Genomic DNA, 21,521 nt, shown 5'->3' on the forward strand with positions numbered 1-21,521 from the left:
TAAGCTTTGTCTTTTTAATAAAAAATAAACTGTCTGTGACAAGCCGTTTTCTGAATCCCAAAATAAAGGAGGGGAGAGGACAAAGATCAAGGGGTCAGCCACAGCAAAGGAGTGAACAAGGCTCAGATGACCCCTGTTACTCCAGCCAGGCCAGCAGGGATCACAGTCTCCCCAACCGAAGCAAGAAGGAAGGTGGTCAGACTTCCGGAAAGACTTCCCGGGAGTCAGCGGTGCATGGTTGACAAGGGAGGGGGAGGGCGCATCTCCCTGCAGATCCCCGGGAGGGGGGCGCTGGCGTCTGAGGTGAGGTGGTGGCTGCGACCAGAGTGGGGTCGCCAGGGGTACTGGCGTGCTGTCCCGTTTGTATGTTGGTGTTTATTACCACAGGGTCCTGGAACCGCCCCACCCCCCACCCCCCGCCGGAGGGTTCTGGAACAGCCAAGCTGGAGAGCCTGTGTGCGTGGTGGAAGGAAGGCCCACAGGGGGTCAGGCCGCTGTGTCCAGCCCCGCTGAGGGCTCCTGGTGGCACACAGTGGCAGGAAAAGGTGGTCTTTCGTGGTACTCCCCCACCAAGTCCCAGGTCCCCACAGCCGGCATGGCCAGGCGCCCTGCCCACCCTACAGCCCCGGTCTGTGCCCAGAGTTTAAGCCACCTCGGAGCCCAGATGGTTGTTGTCCGCGTCCACCTCGCCGGCCGAGGTCGTGTGGTCCTTGGGAGGTTGGAGGTGCTGCTTTCTGCTCAGGGGGGCCTTCTCCCCAGGAGGCAGGGTCTCACAGCCCCGCACCTTGCCCCGGGCTCGGAGCGCCCCCAGCGGGGAGGCAAGGAGAAGGAGGAGGGCTCCAGAAAGCACGAGGGCCAGGAGCACAGTGACCGTGAGGAAGTGAGGCCAGTAGGACCGCTGGGCGGCCAGGGCGGCCCCGCCCCCGACCCTGGTCAACGGGGCCTCCACACGTTCCCGGGGGATGCCCGCCAGTTCGGGGTCCAGGGCCAGGGGCTGATCCTGGCTGTGCACCCAGTAGGAGACCACAGGGTAGGAAAAGTCGTTCTCCGTGGCCCAGCACTGGTACAGGCCCCCCACCCCGTCCTGCAGCAGCAGCAGCAGGGAGCCGTTGTAGACCGCCGCAGAGGCCTCTGGGACCGCCGCTTTGCCGTGACTCCAGCGGTAAGACGCCAGGGCTGACAGGCGGGGGCAGGGGAGCTCCACGATGGAGTTGGGGACAGACAGGACTTCTTTAACTGGAGGTGAAGGGTGAGCGGTTCAGAGAGGGGAGAGGAGGGCAGGAAAGCTGTGCCAACATTTGGACCCTGACTCCCCTCTCCGGCTTCCATTTCGACTCCCCAACTCGACTCTGACCCCTCCCCTATCTCCAGTCTGGACCCCAAACTGACCTCAGTCCATCTGACTCCAGCTCTGCACCAAAAACAGACTGCGGCCTCAATCCTGAATCCCAGCTTAGAGCTCCTAACCTTCCTCCCTAAGCCAGGACCCAAATCCGTCCCAAATCTGGGCGTTCAGGTCTCCAGCCGGGCAGGTGCTGGGGGAAGAGACTGAGGCAGAAAGGCCCAACCCTGCCCAGAAGTCCCTGAGCCTCCCCGCCCCCCACCCCCTGGTTTCGCACTCACTGATTTCGGGGCGGCTCTGAGGCTGGCGGCTTCTGCCCACGGGGCCAGTGGCACAGGCGAACCGTGGGTTCCCTTGCTCCATGTCCTGCCTCCAGGACTTCCTGAGAAGGCGGGGAGAATACACTCATCCCTTGAAACAGACCAAAGTGGGAAGACGAGGAGGAAGAGGGGAGGTGAACCCAGGACGGCTTGCTGTGACCCCTCCCCAGGAGGGACGCTGTTGGAGGGAGGAGCCCCTGGAGAGAGGAAGAACCCCGCATGATGGGGAAGAAGGTCCTGGCGGGCCAGCCTCGCTGCCATCCGGGTCCGGCACTCACGGGATGGGGGTGGGCAGGAGGCGGCAGCTCCGGGACTCTGGATCCCAGGCACAGTGGGGGTCCCGGGCAAGGACACAGTCCACACAGCTCTCATAGACGCTACAGTTGGCTCGTGGGACCCGCCAGATGCCCCTTGAGGAGCCCACAAACACTGCACCCTGCAAAAGAGAGGGAGAGTGACGGGGTCACCCTGCCCAGTGAGGACCCGGCACCCAAGCCCCCCACCTCATCGGAGGGCCCTTGCCACCTGTGCGGGGGCCAGCAGCAGGTTGCGGACAGGTTCAGGTTCAGGGAACAGCTGGATCTCCTCCACCAGATGGACACTGTTGTTCCCACTCCCCACAGCCTTGTGGAGGGACCCCGTGGCTGTGGGGAGAGAGCAGAGACTGTCACGGGTCCACAGACCCTTCTAACTCCAGATGGCCTCCCAGCTGTCAGAACGTTCCTGCTGAGCGCAAAGTGCGCAGACACGGGTCTGTCAGGCTGTTGCCTTCGATGCCGCGGAGATCACGTAAGTCCCGTCGTAAGTGGCTCACACCCCTGCCCCTCTGCCCCTCCTGTGCCAGAACCCAGCCCACCTTCCCCACGGACTTGGGGCCGAGGACAGCTGAGTGCTTTCCGGAGAAAACCATGTCACCAGCCACCCTCAGCTCCACCGAGTGTCCCTGCTCCGAGGCACTTCAGTGAAGTCCACCCTGACCACCCTTTCAAAAACCGCCATTTCCTTAACTGGCATTCCTCATCTGCCCTCGTGCTGAATCACTTTCTAATCTCCTAACACGCCGAGTAGTGACTCATGTGCCGTGTTTATCGGCTGTCTCCGTGCATTCCACACGGACCGAGCTCTGGGGGCGTTCTGCTCTCTGCTGGGACCCAGGGTGGGCATAGCTGACACAGTGGCTGGAAACATGTCCTAAAAGAAGGAAGGAACCTGCAGGTTTCTTCCACTGAAGCTCAAGGTCACCCCCGCCCGGCCCTCCATAGACGCGCCTGGCAATCTTCCACATTCCCCGCGGGCTCTCTCTCCTCCTTTCCACAACGGCTTTTGAATCTACCCCCTTTCTCTCCAAACCCCCCACCTTCTCTACCCCTCACCCCCAGCCCAAGACCCTGCGTCCTCCAGCTGCACGGAGGGGCCTGCCCATAACCTGCCAGCCACCCACCCAATCCTGCCTGTTCTATTCATTCACCACCAACCCAGCACGGGTGCTGGCCCCCACCCGTGTCCCAGGCTCCGGCTTCCTGCTCTCTCTGCAACTGTACCTGCCAGTGACCCCCTGGCCTGCCCCTTTCGTCACCACCTGCCCCTCTCCTGGATCCCACTGACCTTTCCTTCTTTAAAAAAAGCATGCAGGCTGCCGCCCCCGCCCCCGCAGTGTCCCCTCCCTGCTTCCCCTCACAGCAGACTTCCTAAGGAGGGGCCCTGTCCTGGTTGTTCCCAGTTGCCCTCCACCTGCCCGCTCTTCACCTCTCTCCATGGCTCCTGCAGGAGAGAAACAGCTCCTGCGAAGGCCCCCAAAGCCCTCTGTGTTTGTCACCCCCTCCAGCACTAAAGCTCAGAAGGCACGGGTAACCCCGCTGTATTTTTAGAGCCTAGCAGGGCACCAGGCACATAGCCAGTATTGAGAAAGCATTTGTCGAATGAAAGCATGAGCGAATGAACTCCAGGGCTTCCCTCCTCAGCCTGAAATGCAGCCCCTACGTGGTCGCCAAGGGAGGTCCTGGAGCCCTGTACTCACTGGTGCCCAGGTACATGACCAGATGGCTGTGCCCATCGACGCCCTGGACTGTCTCCACCGCGAGTCTCGTGTACTCCACGCCAGACTTCACCAGCACGGGGGTCCCCACCACCTGCTCGTCCATCAGGAAATGGTCCTTCATGAAGGTCAAGGCTTTATCAGAGGAGGGGCCCACGGAGCACTAAAGCGGGGAGGAGGAAGATCAGGTCAGCTCTCTCCTTCCCGTGAGCTCACCACTGCCTCTTCCCTCCCTCCCAGCTGCAAGCCTGCTGCGCCTCCCTCCCTCCAAGCAGTCCTCATCTGAGGAGGTGGTTCAACTCTGGAGCTGCCTGGCCTTGAATTCCAGCCTCCGAACACAGTGCCGCGTATATCACAGGCTTGCTGCGCGCACGAGATGCACGAATACGCGAAAAGTAACTAACTAGAACAGGCGTGACATGAAGAAGTGCTCAGTAAGTGTTAGCGGTTATTACTTTCCTCCTCCTCATCACCTTCATCCAGGGTGCCCGGCAGGAAGTAGGGCGACAGCTACCTGCTGCAGGGACCACGTCTCACTCATATCGGGAGCCCCAGGCATAGCCAGCGCAAGACTGGCACACAGCTGGTGCCCGATGGTGTTTGTGGAGTCAGTGACTGCACGACGGATGTGACAGAAAGGGGTGGTGTAGCAGGAAGTGCTTGTCACCACGGCGTGGCATGAACTTGCCACATGAGTCTGGCAGAGCCCCTTCTCCATTCGGGGCCTCCTTCTTCTCACCCATAAAGTGAGGGGGACGGCGGACGCGGTGGGCCGGCTGTTCTCCAGAGGCCCTGCCAACACCAGCACGCTGTGTGTCCTGATCTCAGTCAGGATCCTCGTCCTCCACACCCAAAAGCACTATGTTAGGGCCAGCCCAACTCTGTCCCCTGCAAGCTGTGTCCTCAGGTAGGTTTCCCCACCCCGCCCCGCTATGAGCCCCCATTTCCTTGTCTGTAAGTGAGGTAATAACATCCATGTTTCATTCTGATGCCAGAATGAGCACACGCATCTATTCTCACTTCCTCCCCCGAAAACGTGGGGGGGGTGGGTTAAGGCAGAAAGCTACAGGGACTGGGAGAACAGGAGGGGAAGCGAAGGCAGCCACAGTTTGGAAGCTGGAAAGCAAATGAACAAACAGTAAAAGATATAGCAGGAAAAAAAGAAAGGACTTTTCTTGGGTAGCCAAAGCTGTCTGATTTACAAGGCAGAATTCCTAAAGGTCATGAGTGAGCGGCCCCAGCCACCTCCAGAAGTGAGGCAAGGGAGGCACGGAGTCAGAAGAGTATTTGGAAGTCTGTCCAGGACGGAGGCTGGTCTCCTGCAGCTCCCGTGGCTGGGGGACTGGCCCTGGCAGGGCCTGGCCCAGGTCTGGAGGCTCACTCTCTGGAGAGGGTAAAGTAGAGGGTCTCTGGGCGGAGGGCACGGGCACACCATGAAAGCAGGGGTGAAGGCAGGGAGGCTCAGTGCATGCTGAGACTCCTCCCTCACCCCCTCTCCCCCAACACCAGCAGCCAGGCCGTCCCCCTCCGAGCAGAAGGCTAGAAGAGGGCTCCGGAAAACTGACTGGAGGTCAAAGGTAAGACTTGATGATATTCATATTGAGGGTCCCCAAGAAAACCGCCCAGCCAGGCCACCTCCAGGGGACAACAGTGGAGCCAAGTCCCATCCACCGGTGCAGTTTCCAAACAGCTGCATGGTCCCCACCCTCAAGTACAGCAAAGAGCCCAGGGCTACCGGACCAAAACAAACAAATGGAAAACAACACAGCTAAATGATTCAGAGAAAAGAGACCTTCACGCAAAGTAGTATTACCATTTTCAGAGAGCTAAGTGAAGAGAGTGTATCCACGAAACAAGAACATGATGCTACAAAAGAGGACTGTACTTCAAAGAGGGAGCCAGACACCACGTGTGTCCTGAAGGAAGACACACGACCACGGTGAAGGGATCAAATCACACTCATGTTACTGAGTCTCTAGACCCAACCTCCAATGAATTTACAGGAATTCCTTAAACTCCACCACAGAGAGACATGGTCACCAAGATCTAGACAGTGAAAAATTCTACATGACAAGTAAATAGCAAGAGAAAATAAGAAGATGGAAAGGGAATGTATAGATTAAAAGAGACTTAAAAGAACAACGCCTGGGGGCGCCTGGGTGGCTCAGTCAGTTGAGCATCTGACTCTTGATTTCGGCTCAGGTCATGATCTCACAGTTTGTGAGATCGAGCCCCACGTCAGGCTCTGTGCTGACAGTGCAGAGCCTGCTTGGGATTCTCTCTCTCCCTCTCTCTCTGCCCCTCCCCTTCGTGTGTGCTCCCTCTCTCTCTGAAAAGAAACATTTCAAAAAAATAAGAAGACAAAATTGAGACACTCTCCCAGAACGTAGGGCAAAACCGAAGTCTTGGAAAGCTGGACAGGATTTAAAAATGGAGAGGACCAGTCCAGGAGGGCCAGAAAGAAGCAAGAAAACATTCTAACGTGAACGTGTCCACTCCATGAGGGAAGGGACTTCTGTCTGCTCTCTTCACTGGTGTATCCATCCCCTAGTGCTTACAACAGTGGCAGGCAGCCTCAAAAACTGTCTGTTCATTAAAAAGAAAATAGGGGGAAATAGTTCAAGAAAACTTCAAACTGCAGGAACAACTTCCCAGGCTGAAGGGGCAGGCTGAATGTCCAGCACAATAAATGAACAGAGTCCCGTCAAAGCACAATACTGTGAAATTTCAGAACTGGGGACAAAGAAAAGGCACTACAAGATTCCAGTGAGGAAAAAACAGGACATTCAGAGACTTCAGAATCAGAATAGCTCTGGGTATCTCAGTAACCCCCTGGGTAATAACAGGGCAAGCCTTCCAAGTTTTGCAGGAAGCTTAGTTCTAGTCTAGAATTACCTGCACACATCAAACTACCAAATGTGAAAGTCGAATAAAGACATTTTCAGACACTCAGTCTCAAAAAGTTTACCTCCGCTGTATCCCTTTCCAGGAATCTATGGAGGCCACGTTCATGAAATAAGATAGTAAAACAAGAAAGAAAAAAAAAAAAAAAAAGAGGAAGTCACAGGTTGCAAGAAACACGAGAATGTCACGGACAGATACAAAGGGAAAGCCCAGAATGATGAGCAGGGAAATTCCAGGATGGCAGCGGTGCCCTGGCCCCGGACGGCCAGCCGCTGGTCCAGGCCGCAGTGGGTAGGAGCCGTTTCCAGGAACGTGAAACTGTTTGAATGCCTGATGGCTGTGTCTTCAGAAGAAATGCAGATAATTGAGGAAGAGTCTGAGGTTGAATTAATGATAAGAGCTTAGAAAACAAAGCAAGCAAAAAAAAAAAAAAAGTGAGAGGGAGATAATTACTGACCCCAGGGAAAATTTTTAATTATGTAAAAAGGAAAAGTAATCATGGCCTTCTATGTAGCTCAGTGGTGCAGAAGAGTCCGATGTAAATATTGATCTAACCAAAATTGTGACAAAACTACGCTGGGAGATGAGGGGTGGGTGCAGCGGTGTGCTGGCAAAGCAGTTCCGGTGTGGGCGTCGGGGATCCCTGTCTCCTGACTCATCGGGTTTGCCAACTGCCGTGACCTATACTCCCCCCGTGGCTGACCTCAAGCTACCAGCGTAATGTCAGTGCCCACGAATTTGGAAAGAGCCGCACAAAAACAGTTCTTGCTAGCTGCTGCAGGCCACACACAACTGGGGGGCGGGGGGGTGGGGTGGCAGGGGGGAGGGGGAGGAACACAGTTAAATCCTCACCATCCAGAACGGGGAATTCAATAGATCCTGCCTGAAAATGAAGCATCAAGAGGCGGCAATGAAAGTATGTTAGAGACGGGGCGGGGCGCCTGGCGGGCTCAGTCGGTTAAGCATCTGACTCTTGATTTCAGCTCAGGTCACGATCTCACGGTTCGTGGGATGGACCCCCGCGTCGGGCTCTGCGCTGATGGCACCCAGCCCGCTTGGGATTCTCTCTCTCCCTCTCTCTCTGCCCCCTCCCCTGCTCACACTCTCTCTCTCAAAATAAGTAAGTGAACATTTGAAAATAAATGTACGTTAGAGATTTGGAGATAAATACACAAAGTATCGGCTAAGAGAGTTGAAGGGGGTTGTCCCTCTAGAGAGGAAAAAGCGTAGGGCAGGGAATAAAGCAGATTTTTATAACCGACCGTGTAGCTCTCCAGGATTCTTTAGATGGTGACCGTATAGCACTCGGATCAAAAAACAAGAGTTGAATAACAAACGCAGATGAAGATGCCAGGCAGTCCTTGGCACAGCCCGTGCCCCCTTGTCTCCTCAGTGATGTACTCAGGTAAGTGGTGTGCACTTAGCGGAGGGGGTGCTTCTCTGTGAGAAGGATGGGGTTGGAGCAGCTGGGCCAAGTGTGTATCTGAGCAGACAGGGCGGGTTAGGGCAGGAAGCACCAACGACTGGACACTCACTGCGCCACGACGGGTCCTTTGACATGGGGGAAGCGTGTGTGTGTATCTGTGGAGGGCGGTCGCTCGGTGTTGGGGGTGGTACTCACGCTGCCTGGCCGGGGACTGATCTCGGGAACCCCGTAAGTAGTCCAGCGTGAAGTCTCTTTGTTCAGCTCCTTGTACTTCCCTTCAAAGACACGTCTGAAGTCCTTGAGAGAGAAGGCACAGACGGCAGAGCTCCTGGTCCCACCGATCTGCCTGGGGACAGCCAGAGGGGACACTGTTATCTCTCTGCTATACCAGGAAGCTCCCCCTGTAGCCCTGGCCCACCTGGTCAGAAAGCCCAGGAGGGAAGGGGTGTGGAGGGTGGGGCTGGCCTACCGATGCCTAGTCTCCCCGAGCTGGGGTGATAAGGCTGGGGGAGTCCCTTGTGGACCGTCTTGGGACCTGAAGTGTGATTACCCTTAAGGAGACGTGATTGGGGCTCAGGCCGTGGGGGTGGCTGCTGCCTGTCTTGCCCAGGCTGGGCTGTACCCATGGGAGGGGCAGTGTAAACAGTTCCCAACAGGCTCTAGATGAAGCCCTGCTCCTTTTGGCCCTACTGATTCCTGACCCTCCGGGAACCAACCAGAGCCTGACTATGAGAATATTTGTATTCCTTCAGCCCTGGCCTGTGGACAACAGGCTTCTCTTGTTCTCTTTAACCTGATTGTGGCTCACATCCTGTTCTCGGTTCTGGATGCCATTGATACCAGCCTCTGCTTACAGCAGGTATTTTTGGTACCTGACACATTGTCAGGAAGTACCCAAACACCGTGTGACCAGATCACAGCAAATCAACTGACTTTTCTTAGCCTCCAAGCAATGACTATTTTAACTTTAGTGATACCGATGGTGTTTCCCTTTTTGCTTTGGCCATTAGGAAGCTCAGAGCTAAATTGTGATCAGCACCTGGCACTGCATAAATGACAAACATCTGTAATGCGTCGCCCCAGTCCCTGCCTTGTCTTATTTTTCTTTTACTCCTGTTTCCTTACCAGTTTTTATCGTATCTTGTCTCAATGTTTGCCTTTGGTAAGCTGTCTCCTATCCTTTTTGGAACCAGGCAGGCTATAAACTAGTAAGAACCTGAGTTTTCTTTTTCCATCTACATGAAGGCGGTGGGTCTGATCCGTGGGACGTGGTGGCGATCACACGCCTTCCTAGGTGAGCTGCTCGGAGTGACAGCTCCAACCCGCCGGCCCCACGACCCGCGCGCGCAGCCCCCGCGTTCCCGCCGCTCTGCTCACCACTGGGAGCTGAAGGTGGCGTAGACGCGGGCGTCTGCGGAGGCAGTGGCGGGCAGCAGCACCGCGTGGCGGACGACGTTGAAAGGCAGCTGCCCCGGCTGCGCGCAGAGCAGCTGCGCCTTCAGGAAGGTGGTCCACTTCTTCTGCAGCAGCTTGTCTCCGCCCACGTCGTTCTAGGGCCGCGTGGGCGGAGTCAGTGGCGCCCCGCCCCGCTTCGCGCGAGCCCTGCGCCCCGCCTCCCGCGCGCTCGCCCCGCTCCCATTGGGTCCTGGGCGCTCCGCCCCGCCTCTGCCATCTCCCCATTGGCTGCCCCGCGGCCAGCACCGCCTCCCGCCCGGGCCGCACACCTTGCAGACTCTGGCCACGCGGGACGTGTGGAGCTTCTCGAAGAACTCGAACTCGCTGGCCGTCTCCTCGAAGAAGAAGTAGACGAAGTGGGTCGAGGGGATAGCTGCCACGAAGGAGGCGTCCGCTGCGGGGCGGGGCAGATAGGCTTAAGGCTGGGACTACCCCCGCCCCCACCCCCCCAAGTGCTGGTCCGCAGACTGGATGCCTAGAGGCCGGCCGAGGGTGGCCCTGGGGGGGGGGGTGGGGGGTGGGGGGGGGGGGACACCTGGTCCCTTTTGTGTTTACTGACGCTTCGCGGGGCTGAGAACTGCACCCCCAGCAACAGTATTGCCTCGCACGGAGGAGGCCCCCTTCAAGAAGGACACAAGGGGGAACAGCGGGTCTCAGGTTCTCAGGCCTGGCCTCCGTGCTTGCTCTGTGACGGGCCAGACCTGTGCTGGGGACTGGGGTCCTTACGCTGCAGCCAGCGGAGGAAATTGTCGGTCTTGAGGACAGGCTGGGGTCCCAGCGTGCGGATCAGGATGGGCTCGCTGCCCAAGAAGTTGTTCATGGTGCCAGAATAGAGCATCCCATCTAGGGCGGGGAGAGGGCGGGAGGCCTCCTGGTTGGAGGGGGTCCCTGCTCTCTTCAGACCTGCCTCTGCCTGGGGCCAGCATTCACATCGGTCTCTGGCCCCCTTCTGTGTTCTACACCTTCCTGCGGTGCCCAGAGCCCAGCTCACAGACCCCGCTGAGCCCCCTTCTTAGGGAATACTGCCTCAAGGGAATAGTCATGCCTTGTGTCCCTCTGTGCACTGGCCTTGTCCAGCCTTCCTCTGGCTGCTCCCTCACAGGCCCAGCAGAACCACTTGGCAAGTAGAATCACTCCTGGTTCCCCAAAGGTGGCTGTGTTTTCTGCCTCCACCCCTTGGCCCTACCCTTCTCTTCCTGGAACATCTTCGTTGCCCATCTGCATATCTTTCAAGGTCCAACTCAAAAGCCAAAGGCCACCTCTTCCAGGAAACCAGGGCGGGGAATCTGTTATGGTCTGTGTCTGGGAGGGCACAGGCTGTGATTTCTCGTAAACTCCACAGAAAAAAATGGCTGAGCCTCAGGCCTCTCTTCTGCCCAAGACCCCACCGGGACCCTCTTGCCTGTGTGAACCTCTCTATATCTACCTCCCTCCACCTCCTTTGGGGCAGCTTCAGCGGGACCGGTTGGGGTGCCCGAGTCTCTCTGATCTGGTGCCCTGAGGCTCCTGGCTTCCCCTCCCTCCATCCCCTGCCTTTCAGAAAACTGTCAGATTCCATAGTTCCCAGAGTGACCTGGGAAGGCAGATACTGGAAACCTGATACTCACCTGCCAAGACAGCTGTGTGCTTATGGGCGGGGTCGAAGGGGCTTTGGCCTTTCCCGTCCACAACTTTGTCCTGGGAGATGGGCATCAGGTAGGAATCTTGGAGTTCCTAAAGGGGGGGGAGAGGCTGGGGACCAGAACGCCAGGGTCTCATGTCTGGGAAATGAAGGGCTTGAGGGAAGGAGAGGAACATGGAGGGAAGGTGGGGCCAGGAAGCTCACGAGGGTCCTGCATCTGGAAGAGCAGAGTTTTCCAGAGCTCCAGAGGATGGGCCGGGAGTAGGTGTGGAAGGGATGCTTGGGTCCGAGAGCTGGGTGCCCAATAACTCACGATGAAGGTACAAGCGGGGCTGAAGGCGAAGGTGCCACATGTATATAGGTGGGTGGCGTTGAGAGAGACCAGGACACGGATAAAGTTGAAGCACTGTGTCTGGGGAGACAGAGAATTCAGGCTGCCCCTCCCCTGCTGGGGGGGAGAGGGCGGGGCACCGCCGACGCAGTCTCAGTACGTTTTCACAGAGGGTGATACAGGCGTCCTAGTGGAAACAAGCATCCTCCGCTGCCTGTCCCACCTGAGGTCTTCCGGTGGCGGTCTGGGGGCTCTGCCCAGAGCCCCTGCACCCCCACTTCGGCTTACCTCATTACTCTTCTTCTTAAAGGCACATTCTCTCTTTTTTTGGTCACTGGCCGGCCAGGGTATCTGCAGTGGGGAGTGGGGAGGGAGACGAACGAAAGTGAGGTCTTCGGCTCTAGCTTTGACCTGCTGCCGTCTCCTTGGGCCAGGTGTGAAATCACCAGAAGGCATGGTGGCCAGTGACATGCTAATGAGCTGTAATAACATCAGCTTGTGACTGTGGCCACTGCTCTGATGATGCTGGCGTTCCTTGGGACGCAGCTCTATGGTAGAACACGGCCTGCAGAACCAGACCTGAGTTTGAATCCAGAATCGGCCGCTTGGTGGGGAAGTGATCTCAGTCAATTGCACAGGCTTCTGGAGGGCACCCACCAGGAACATATGCAAAGTACCCTAGGGCAATGCCTGGTATACAGAGCAGCTGTTGTCAAACCACACGTTTCCTGGAGAAATGGTTTAAAATGTCGGTTCCTGGCTGCCACCTCAGAGAAGCTGCGTCTTCACCCGGCAACCCATACGCGCGGGTGGCCCAAGGCCACACGCTGAGAGGCACAACCGGGAGATGCTCAGAAATTGCTCCCTCTCTCCCTCCTTCCTTCCTCCCCCCTCTCTTCCTCACACCATTCCCGTTAGGAGGCTGACCGTAATTTAATACACAGGCTTCAGTGATTTCTACCGGTGGGTGGATGTCATGTTATTGATGTCATTGGAGTCAGGGTTTCTGTCGTATGTCAATGATTTCCATTTCAGCCATTCTAGCAGTTAGTATCGTTCAAGCAGAAGGCAGGGTACCAGCAAGTGGGGAGACCACTGTGGTATCTCTTCTCTGTTCTGCAGACCGGGTACATCCGACCCGGTAGGATGGGTAGTCGGTCATGCGTAGGCAGACCAGGCACGGGGGTGGGGAGGCACTGTCGGCCCCCTCCCCACCCCCGGCCCATGCCCTTCACCCCTGGCCTGCTCACCATGTTCTTCAGCTTTGGCATCCCTGGATCCTGGATGTTCAAGGCCAGAATGGCCTCCCGAGCCCCCACGTAGAGAGTGCCTCCATCACCACTCAAAAGCAGAGTGTCGAAATCCTGGAGGCCCTTCTGGTGGAAGAGGCCGAGAACCCTGCGTCCGTCCCCTGTTGGGAGTTGAGGAGAAGGGGTGAGTGATGAGGGCTGGCTGGGCACAGAGCTGACTTCCGAGATTGAGGTGGGGAGGGGAAGTGTTGGCAGAGTGTGCCCCCCCCCAGGCCCTGGCAGCCAGACCTACACTCCACCAGCAGCCGCCGCCCCCCCCCCCCTTCACCCACCCTGCTGGGAGGGCAGGAGTTTTGTGTTGATCCCACAGCGGAGAGAAGAGGCAGCCAGAGACAGGGTAACGACAGCCCGGGGCTGGGGAAGGGTGGCCTGAACCCAAGAGACACACAAAGGGCCAGCAAATAGAGTGAGCCACAATGGACACACTTCCAGGCCTGGCGGGGGTGGGGGGCTGTGGGGGTCAGGGGGAGGAGCAGGGGGAGCAGAAGGCAGACAGACAGCTAGGACTGTGTGTCAGGGTGGCTGTGGGCTGTAGGGTCACACTCCCCAACCCCCCTTCCCTTCTCTCGCAGGACATTTCTACCACTAGAATCACTGTCATCAGCTGAACAGAGAGGAAACGTTCATCCCCAAAGGCCCCTGTGGGCGTGCCTGGCTGGCACCTATGTGGGGGCAGCGAGCCGGCCATCGGGAGGCAAGTGAGGCCCTCATGGTCACCTCGGGGTGGCGGTGGTGCCGGGGGGATGCTCCTGTCCCGCTGGTACATCGGCAAGGGGACAGGCTCCCCCCCCACCCAGGGCTGTGTTTGCACGTCAGCCCTAGAGGCCTGTCCTGTCTAGCTAACCGTTCCCTTTGGAAGCTGTGAGAATCTCAGGGCCAAAAGGAGAAGTCGGCAAGGTGCTGGAAGGGGTGGCTCCCCCCAGACCTGCGTGAACCCCTCGGTTACTGGACGCCCCATCCTGCGGCATGACCTCCGGGCCTCGCATCTGCTTCCCGCGCAGAACCCGGAGGGCGGGCTGAGTACCAGCGTTGCTTATGTTGGGGATGCCAGCACTGGACACAGAGGCGTCCTCGCCAACAGCGGCCAGCGTGCGTGTCCTTTACCAGGTTGCCCCAGACAGATACCAGAGACACAGCCGTGCCCAGGAGACCCTGCGCCTACAACTCCTGGCATATCCCTTCCTGAGCCTTCTGCCTGGAGCTGAGAGGGCGGGCGGCAGAGCGTCAGGGCCTGCATCCCAGGGGGCCACCCCGAGTTCACTTATTCCTGGCGTCTGGACGTGGCGCGGTCCAGCACCCTCTGTGTGGTTGCTGCGGGCCTGGTGTGTGCGGGGCCACCGGGTCCACGGATGATCTTCTAGCGTGGCTGTGGCTTTGCGGGCACGTGGGGGTGTGAAAGCAGTTAGGGGGTGGAAGTGCCCGGCTTGAGGACAGTGACACGTAAGGAGGGAAAGAAAAACCACCAGCCCTGGAGAGAACCACCCCGGCCCCTTCCTCTCCTCCCTTGGTCTTCCCCCTTAGTCTTCCGGCCGTGGCACATAGTTTCCTCATCCACCCCTTCCTCTGCCCCTCCCCTCCGGCTCAGCTTGCCGCCCTGCGCTACCTGGCCGTCGGACACTTACCTGCGTGGTATATGACCCTGGGTAGGGGCCCCTGCCCGGCGGCCCCCGCGGTCAGCAGCCGTGGCAGCAGAAACAGCCAGAAGAGGAAAAGGCCCGGGAGGCTCCAGGGGTCCGGGCCCGGGGCTAGGAGGGCCATGCTCAGCCAGAGGCTGTCACCAGATGGCTCTGCGGAAACAGACACCCAGACACCCTCTGGGTGAGCAGGCCTCACCACATCCCCCCCGGGGAGCCAATAGGAGAGCCCCAGGCAGCAGAAGTGCGTACGGGGGTGGGGGGTGCCGGGGAGGGGACAGTTTCCTTTCCAGAGTGCCTTCTGAGTCTCACTTCCATCATCCACGGGCACCAGCCTGGTGCCTCGAGCTCCCCTGTGGGTCGGAGTCCAGCTTCCTGCCTGCCCTTCTGATCTTCGGCCCCCAGCAGCCCTGCTCTGCCCTCTCTCACCTGAGTCTCAGGAAGTCCTTCTTGCTGTCTACCCTTTGCCTTCCCTCCCCCGTCGCCCAGAGCCCAGACCTTTCCCTTCCCCGGGCCCAGGCAGGGGACTTTCTGGGGAGCAGCTTCCTACACTCAAAATGTAGGTTAATCAGACCCATCTCTGCTGGGACTTTCAGATCTGTGGCCGACCTCTCCCCTGCCCTCAGAGGACCCAGGCAGGCCTGATTCTGCCTATGCTGACCTCTCCCCTTCCCCTGCTGGGTGCAGGTCTTTGACACTCTGGCCTACCTGGCCTTCCCTTGTAGGGAGGTAATGAGGGGCCGCGCCACCAGGCAGCTCTGCGGCTGCCCCTCCCCCTGCTCTCTGACTCCCTGGGTCGCTGCATCAAGGTCCCCAGGATCGTCACCCCCCAGCCGCCCACCTCATGGCACATACCCTCGAGCCAGCCACAGTGCAGAACCCCAGGTGTCCAGAGTCTTGGGTAGGGGTGCATCCAAGGGAAAGAAGAAGGGGCTTCCTAGGCCCCAGAGGCAGGGGACAGGGGATGGAAGGTCAGCCCGGCTGGGCCGGGAGTGAGGCCCGCCAGGTACCCATAGCGCCAGAGCCGGCCCTGAGAGCTCTGGAAAACCAGAATTTCCACCTCTGGAGTCGAGTTGTGACAGATCCCTGGCTCAGGCGGAAGTGGGGGGGGGGGAGCCCTGGGAGGGCAAGAAAGGAGACACGCCTCTGCCCCCCCCTCCGTCTATCCAGAAAGTTTCTGGGCCATGCCAGCCACCCCACTGCCCTCTGTCGTGCCACCTCTAGTCCAACCAGCCCGGGAGTGGCTTCTTCTCTTGCTCAAGATTTCTCAGATAGGACGTGACCCTGTCCTCTCTGTTCCTCTTTTCGCTCACCCGCAAAGCGGGGTCTCTCCACGGCTGTGTGCTCAGAAGTGCCTGCGGTGGTCTCCCCTGGGGACCCCCGCTTCAGGGGGGCCTCAGTCTTGAAAGACTAAGAGGGCTGCGTTGGGCTCTCCCCCGTGGCTGGTTCCCTCCCACGGCCTGGCGTCCATCCCTCCCCGGGGCAGCATCAGGCCAGGGGGAGCCCAGAAAACTTCCCATCTGAGCTCACACCCAACCCCCCAGTGTCTGCTCACCTCTCCCTGGAGGCCCCGGGGCGGGGGGAACCTCCTAATGCAGGGTTAACGAGGCATCTCCAGCCGGGGCGCACAACCTATAAAGTGGGCAGCTTCCGGCGCACTCGGCCCCAGGCCGGCTGGCTGCTGGTTTAAGAGCACGGCCATCCCAGGGCTAACCTGACTCCAGCTGGTGACCCAGCTCCTTCTCACACTGCCATTGCTCAGGCAGGATGGCCTTCCTGCCGTGTCACTGCCATCCTTCTGGTCGTGGTGCAGCCCGTCATTCCCTAGAATTCCCGGTCAGGGCCCACTCATCTTCCCTCAGTTTCTCTGGGGGCTGGTCCCAGCCGGAGCCCTCCTGAAAACTGTTTCGTGGCGACTAGCCTAAGACTCTCCCAGACTTTCGTGGAGGCTGGCGGCCAAGTCCTGGGGAGAAGCCAGGGGCCACGCCACTCAGAGAAAGTCTCCCAGACTCAGAATCCAGGGAAGGGAAGATCCCTCCTGGACTCCGCCTTCTGCGCCTCCCCAACCCCTAGTCCAGATCTGGGGCCTGCTCTGCCCCTTGGCCTCTCTGCTTGAACAGATTGGCTTATCTGGGTCACAGGGAGGGGTTCTGACTGCGGGGGAGACGGGGGAGGCAGCCCAGCTCCAAACTCCCAGCCCGACGCCCTGCGTCTGCCCTCTGGAAGTGCTCAGTTCCCCGGGCTGGCCCTAGTTCCTCCTGCCCCAGAGACCCGGGATTCTCCTTCCCCAGCCCCTCCCGCCAATATGAGTAGTTCGCGGTATTAGGCCTTGGTCTCCCCAACAGTTTTAGCAGATGGGCACCACCATAGTCCCATTTCGCAGATGAGGAAAGTGATGTTATGCAGCGAGAAGCCAAGTTAGACTCAGATGGGCCTCGTTCAGAAGCCAACCCCTTGGCCACCCAGCGTGGTCCCTTCTCAGCTCTGAGCCACTTGGATGGGGAAGACACCTCGGAGGGAGGGGGTGGCCAGCTCTGGCTCTTCTGGGCTGAGAAACTGTACCTCAGGGACCCCCGATTCCGGAGGGGACAGAGACCTCTCTGGCCATCAGGTACGAGCACCAGCCCCACACGCAGCAGGGCCATCCGCTTCCGCGGGAGAGCCTGCCGGGGGGAGGACACCCTGCCCACCACCGTCCCTCTTGCGTGGGGGGCTCTGGAGTCGGAGGCAAAGTCACACGGCCATCACCCCCGTGCGGCTGGGGAGCCCACGGCCAGGGTGGCTTCAGGGGCACATGACCCGGGCAGTCACGGGGGCCCCCCATTCGGAAGGGCCCACACGTGACCTAGTGCTCTCCTGCTGCCGTCCTGAAGGTGCCTGATCACTGCTGAACGCGGGACCCCACGTCTTCTCTCTGAGCCAGGCCCGCAAGTGATGGAGCAGGTCCTGCCCCGGCATCAAGCAAGCTCGTGGCCGCCAGGGCTCCTCAGCTGACCTTCCTCATTGTCCACACAAGAAGCCAAGGCCAGCAGGGAAGTGTCTTGGCGGGGGCTGGGGTCTGCAGGGTTCAGGTGGGGCGGTGGCGAGAAGGGGCCAGGTGTTCAGGGCCCAGCCTTAGGGGCTGTGACATTTCATGGCACCGATGTGGGGGCTCCCCAGCTCCTCTCTCCCCAGCCTGGGGACCCTCCCCCCCCACAAAACAACAATGTCTAGTTCCACCCTGTCACCCGCTGAGGGTCCACCTCTTCTGGGGACTCCTCCCCTCTGGCCCCTAGACCACATCGAATAGTAGCCCCTTCCTGCCAGGCTTTCTGGCCTTTGGTAGAGATGTAGCTGTGGGGAATGGAGGGGGGAGGGGAGATGGGACATCGTCCTCGACCTCGACCTCGTTCTCCACCCTACTCTGTACTCACCCCCCTGCGCCCTACCCTGTACTCACCCCCCTAAGACCATGCCCCATGCTCACTCCCCTGCCCCCTACCCTGTACTCACCCCTCTGACCCTACCCCATGCTCACTCCCCTGCACCCCTAATCTGTACTCACCCCCCTACCCCTACCCTATGCTCACCCCCTGCCCCCTACCCTGTACTCACCCCCCTGCCCCCTACCCTGTACTCACCCCCCTAAGACCATGCCCCATGCTCACTCCCCTGCCCCCTACCCTGTACTCACCCCTCTGACCCTACCCCATGCTCACTCCCCTGCACCCCTACTCTGTACTCACCCCCCTACCCCTACCCTATGCTCACCCCCCTGCACCCCTACCCTGTACTCATCCCCCTGCCCCCTACCCTGTACTCACCCCCCTAAGACCTTACCCCATGCTCACTCCCCTGCCCCCGACCCTATGGTCACCACCCTGCACCCCTACCCTGTACTCGCCCCGTGCCCCCTACCATGTACTCACCCCCCTAAGACCTTGCCCCATGCTCACTCCCCTGCCCCCTACCCTGTACTCACCCCTCTGACCCTACCCCATGCTCACTCCCCTGCACCCATACTCTGTACTCACCCCCCTACCCTACCCTATGCTCACCCCCTGCCCCCTACCCTGTACTCACCCCCCTGCCCCCTACCATGTACTCACCCCCCTAAGACCTTGCCCCATGCTCACTCCCCTGCCCCCTACCCTGTACTCACCCCTCTGACCCTACCCCATGCTCACTCCCCTGCACTCCTACTCTGTACTCACCCCCTCTGACCCTACCCCATGCTCACTCCCTTGCACCCCTACCCTGTACTCACCCCCTGCACCCTACCCTATGCTTATCCCACCTGCACACTACCCTATGTTCATCCCCTCTGCACCCCTACCCCATCTCATCCCCCCTCTACCCCTACCCTATGCTCACTCCCCCTGAACCCTACCCTATGCTCATCCCCCCTGCACCCCTACCCCATACTCACCCTCCTGCACCCTACCCTATGCTCATCCCCCCTCCACCCCTACCACATGCTCATCCCCTCTCCACCCACACCCTGTAATCACCCCCCTGCACCCTACCCTATGCTCACCCCCCGTACCCCTACCCTGTACTCACTCCCCCTGAACCCTACCCTATGCTCACCTCTCTCCACCCCTACCCCATGCTCACTTCCCTGCACCCCTACTCTGTGCTCTCCCCACCTGCACCCCTACCCTGCACTCACCCACCTCCACCCCTACCCTACGTTCACTCCCCTGCATCCCTACCCTATGCTCATCCCCCCTCCACCCCTACTCCATGCTCACTCCTCTGCCCTCTACCCTATGCTCACCCCCCACCCCCTACCCTATGCTCATCCCCCCCTAACTCTACCCCATGCTCATCCCCCCTCCACCCCTACCCCATGCTCACTCCCCTGCACCCCTACCTTATGCTCATCCGCCCTGCATCCTACCCTATGCTCACCCCACCTGCACCCTACCCCATGCTCACCCCTCTCCACCCCTACCCCATGCTCACACCCCTCCACCCCTACCCTGTGCTCTCCCACCTGCACCCCTACACCATGCTCACCTCCCTTCATCCCTACCCTGTGTTCACTCCACACACACACCCTACCCTGTGCTCACCCCTCTCTGCCCCTACCCTGTGCTCACCCACAGAACTCTGGGGAACTCTGTCCCTTTGGGGCTCCTGGTAACATGGATACCTCACTGGAAGGGGCTCCAGGAGCTGGGAGAAAAGCCACTCCGGGCTTCATCAATGACCAGGTCTAGCTCCCCTTACCCCCTCTCCCTCCCAGCCTCAGGGGTAGCCCTAGAAGAGCGCAGTCCTGGGGTACATCTGCTTCCTGGCTCGCCTTCCTCAGCCCTACCTGCCCTGCACCGTCTTGCCCTGTTTTTATGATCCAATCAACTTATATTTAGGTGCCTACTGTGTGTGAGGCGCTTCCTTAGCCTCTACTCCCCCGGCATCCCCGCACCTCTTCCCACCCACACTGTCTCTCAGCATTCTCACCACCCGCCAAGCCCAAACCCCCCAACCCTTTCCCCAGGGCCTCCTAGGCCTCCTGGATCTGAGCTGGAAGGCTGAGCTGACTGCCGCACACAATGGCCCGACCCCTCTCTCTGCCCCCTTCTCAAGGCAGAGCCAGCACCAGACAATGGCCCGCCCCCCCCCCCCCTTCAGCCCTCCGGCTCCCTTACCTGGAGCTTGGGGATGCACCGAGCTTCCCTCCCCCTGGAATGCCAGGCAGTTCCTGTCTCCCAGTGCCTTCGTCCGTGCCACACCCCCGCCCCCCATCCCCAACCCCATCCCGCCTCACTGGTCCTCAGTCACCATGGCGACCGCATCTCTAAGTGGGAGGGACTAGAATCTCCCCATATTCTTCCTCCTCCTACCCGTGTCCCCCTGCGCCCCACCTTCTGCTGCTCGTGGATCCACAGTGTGGGGGAGGTGGGACTCCAGATATGGGGGGAGCCCCTGGGGGTCCTTGCTCAGCTCCCTCTCCCCCTGTCAGGCAGGCACCACCTCGTAGATGTCCCCTAGCTGGGTTCAGGGGTCACGTGGGGCCAATTCTCTTTTATGGTGAATTTCTCAGGGTTTCCCTCTTCCCTGGGAACTGTGTATATGCACGGGGACAGGGGGTCATAACTGGATGCCAGCTGGCCAGACCCCGTGCAAACTGAGTTTGCCAAGGAGGAGGCGAGTGCACATACAGAGATCTGTGCAAACAGGCCGAGGGACAGGGGCTCCGTCAAGCGGGCTAAGAGGCCCTCTTCCATCCTCACTATCCTGGCTTCCGGGTTCAGGTTCTGCCATTTCTTCCCAAGCCACTGTGACAGAAGCCTTCTTTGGCCAACCCCCTGAGACCTGTTAGGAGAAGTCTTATGCTCTGAGAGGAAGGATGAGGGCAGACTTCAGAAGGGACTTTCCAAAGGTCGAGGCCAGATAGGGATAAAACAGAGACAGGCTGAGCTATTATTGTTCCCCAGCTATGAAGGAGCAAGCAGGGGCTCTGGGGGCAGTGTTGAAGCTGGGCTTGTGTCCTCTCCCAGCCCCGACCCTGAGCACCTACTCGGCAGAGCACCCTCCTGTCCCCGCTGGACCTCAGCTTTCTCACTGCTAACAGGAGGAGGTGGAAAAGCCCCTTCAGGGTTGGCCCCTCTCTCGGCCTGTGGGAAGACTGGGAAACAGATGGCCCGGGGCCAGGGCGCAGAAGGCCTGGGTCCCAGGCACGGCTGCCTGTAACTTGCGGTGTGACCCTGGGCAGCTTGCTTGTCCTCTCTGATTCCAGCCTACCTGGGAGCAGCTCAGCTCATTTCGAGACGTCATAGTATTTTTAAGAAGGAAGTAAGTGTGCTGGGACCAGCCCCAGGCTCAGGGGTTCAGAGGCCAAGCCCGGTTCCCTTTCAGGTCTGGGTAGGGGTGGCGGGTGAGCGTTTCCGTCTGGAGTGGGGTGGCGAGGGCAAGGCCGGGGCCAAAAGCAGAAGTGGGCTCTGAGCGGAGCTCTGTCACCACCCCCACCGCCACCATCTCTTCACTGCCGACAGCACCCAGGCCTCGGGGCTTCGGAGGGCGCCCGCAGGCTCCTCTCCCCCTGGACGGGGCCGTGGTAGCAGGCGAAGAACCGATTGGAAATCCGGGTGGCCGGGCCCAGAGGGAACTGGGCTGGCGGTGGAACAGGAAGGAAGAAGGTAAGACTGTAGCAGGACT

General features: G+C 59.4%; 2 protein-coding genes across 11 annotated transcripts in view; one reads left to right on the top strand and one right to left on the bottom strand.

The window, feature by feature from the left end:
• On the bottom strand, positions 1–15,466 carry SEMA4A (semaphorin 4A). 2 transcript variants are annotated; one of them, XM_047839613.1, is made up of 15 exons: positions 15,234–15,466; positions 14,367–14,531; positions 12,685–12,845; positions 11,723–11,785; positions 11,417–11,515; positions 11,090–11,195; positions 10,209–10,325; positions 9,752–9,876; positions 9,405–9,577; positions 8,223–8,373; positions 3,680–3,860; positions 2,188–2,306; positions 1,941–2,098; positions 1,624–1,724; positions 1–1,236 (listed from the first exon to the last, which is right to left on the bottom strand). In XM_047839613.1, exons 1-15 carry the CDS (start codon positions 15,289–15,291, stop codon positions 644–646), a joined length of 2,370 nt encoding a protein of 789 aa, XP_047695569.1. In that variant the 5' UTR covers positions 15,292–15,466; the 3' UTR covers positions 1–643. The 2 variants fall into 2 exon arrangements, with proteins under 2 accessions (XP_047695569.1, XP_047695570.1); XM_047839614.1 differs by lacking the exons at positions 11,723–11,785; positions 12,685–12,845; positions 14,367–14,531; positions 15,234–15,466 and having other exon boundaries at positions 11,308–11,447.
• The window catches only part of LOC125154942 (proline-rich extensin-like protein EPR1), a 13,882-nt gene continuing 6,794 nt past the window's right edge, over positions 14,434–21,521 (top strand). For 7 of the 9 annotated variants that reach the window (XR_007147992.1, XR_007147993.1, XR_007147991.1 and 4 more), the window contains exons 1-4: positions 14,489–14,622; positions 17,252–19,576; positions 21,103–21,158; positions 21,359–21,502. Coding sequence is in view for 6 of the 9 variants with exons in the window: in XM_047839621.1 (XP_047695577.1) it covers positions 18,590–19,576; positions 21,103–21,158; positions 21,359–21,502 (1,187 nt within the window). In the remaining 3 variants the exon portion in view is untranslated. Of the gene's footprint in view, positions 14,623–15,859; positions 16,990–17,251; positions 19,577–21,102; positions 21,159–21,358; positions 21,503–21,521 lie in introns of those variants that run through there. The other 2 variants (XM_047839618.1, XM_047839619.1) reach the window with 2 other exon arrangements.

This window comes from Prionailurus viverrinus, chromosome F1 (assembly GCF_022837055.1).
Source record: "Prionailurus viverrinus isolate Anna chromosome F1, UM_Priviv_1.0, whole genome shotgun sequence".
Classification (NCBI taxonomy): Eukaryota; Metazoa; Chordata; class Mammalia; order Carnivora; family Felidae; genus Prionailurus; species Prionailurus viverrinus.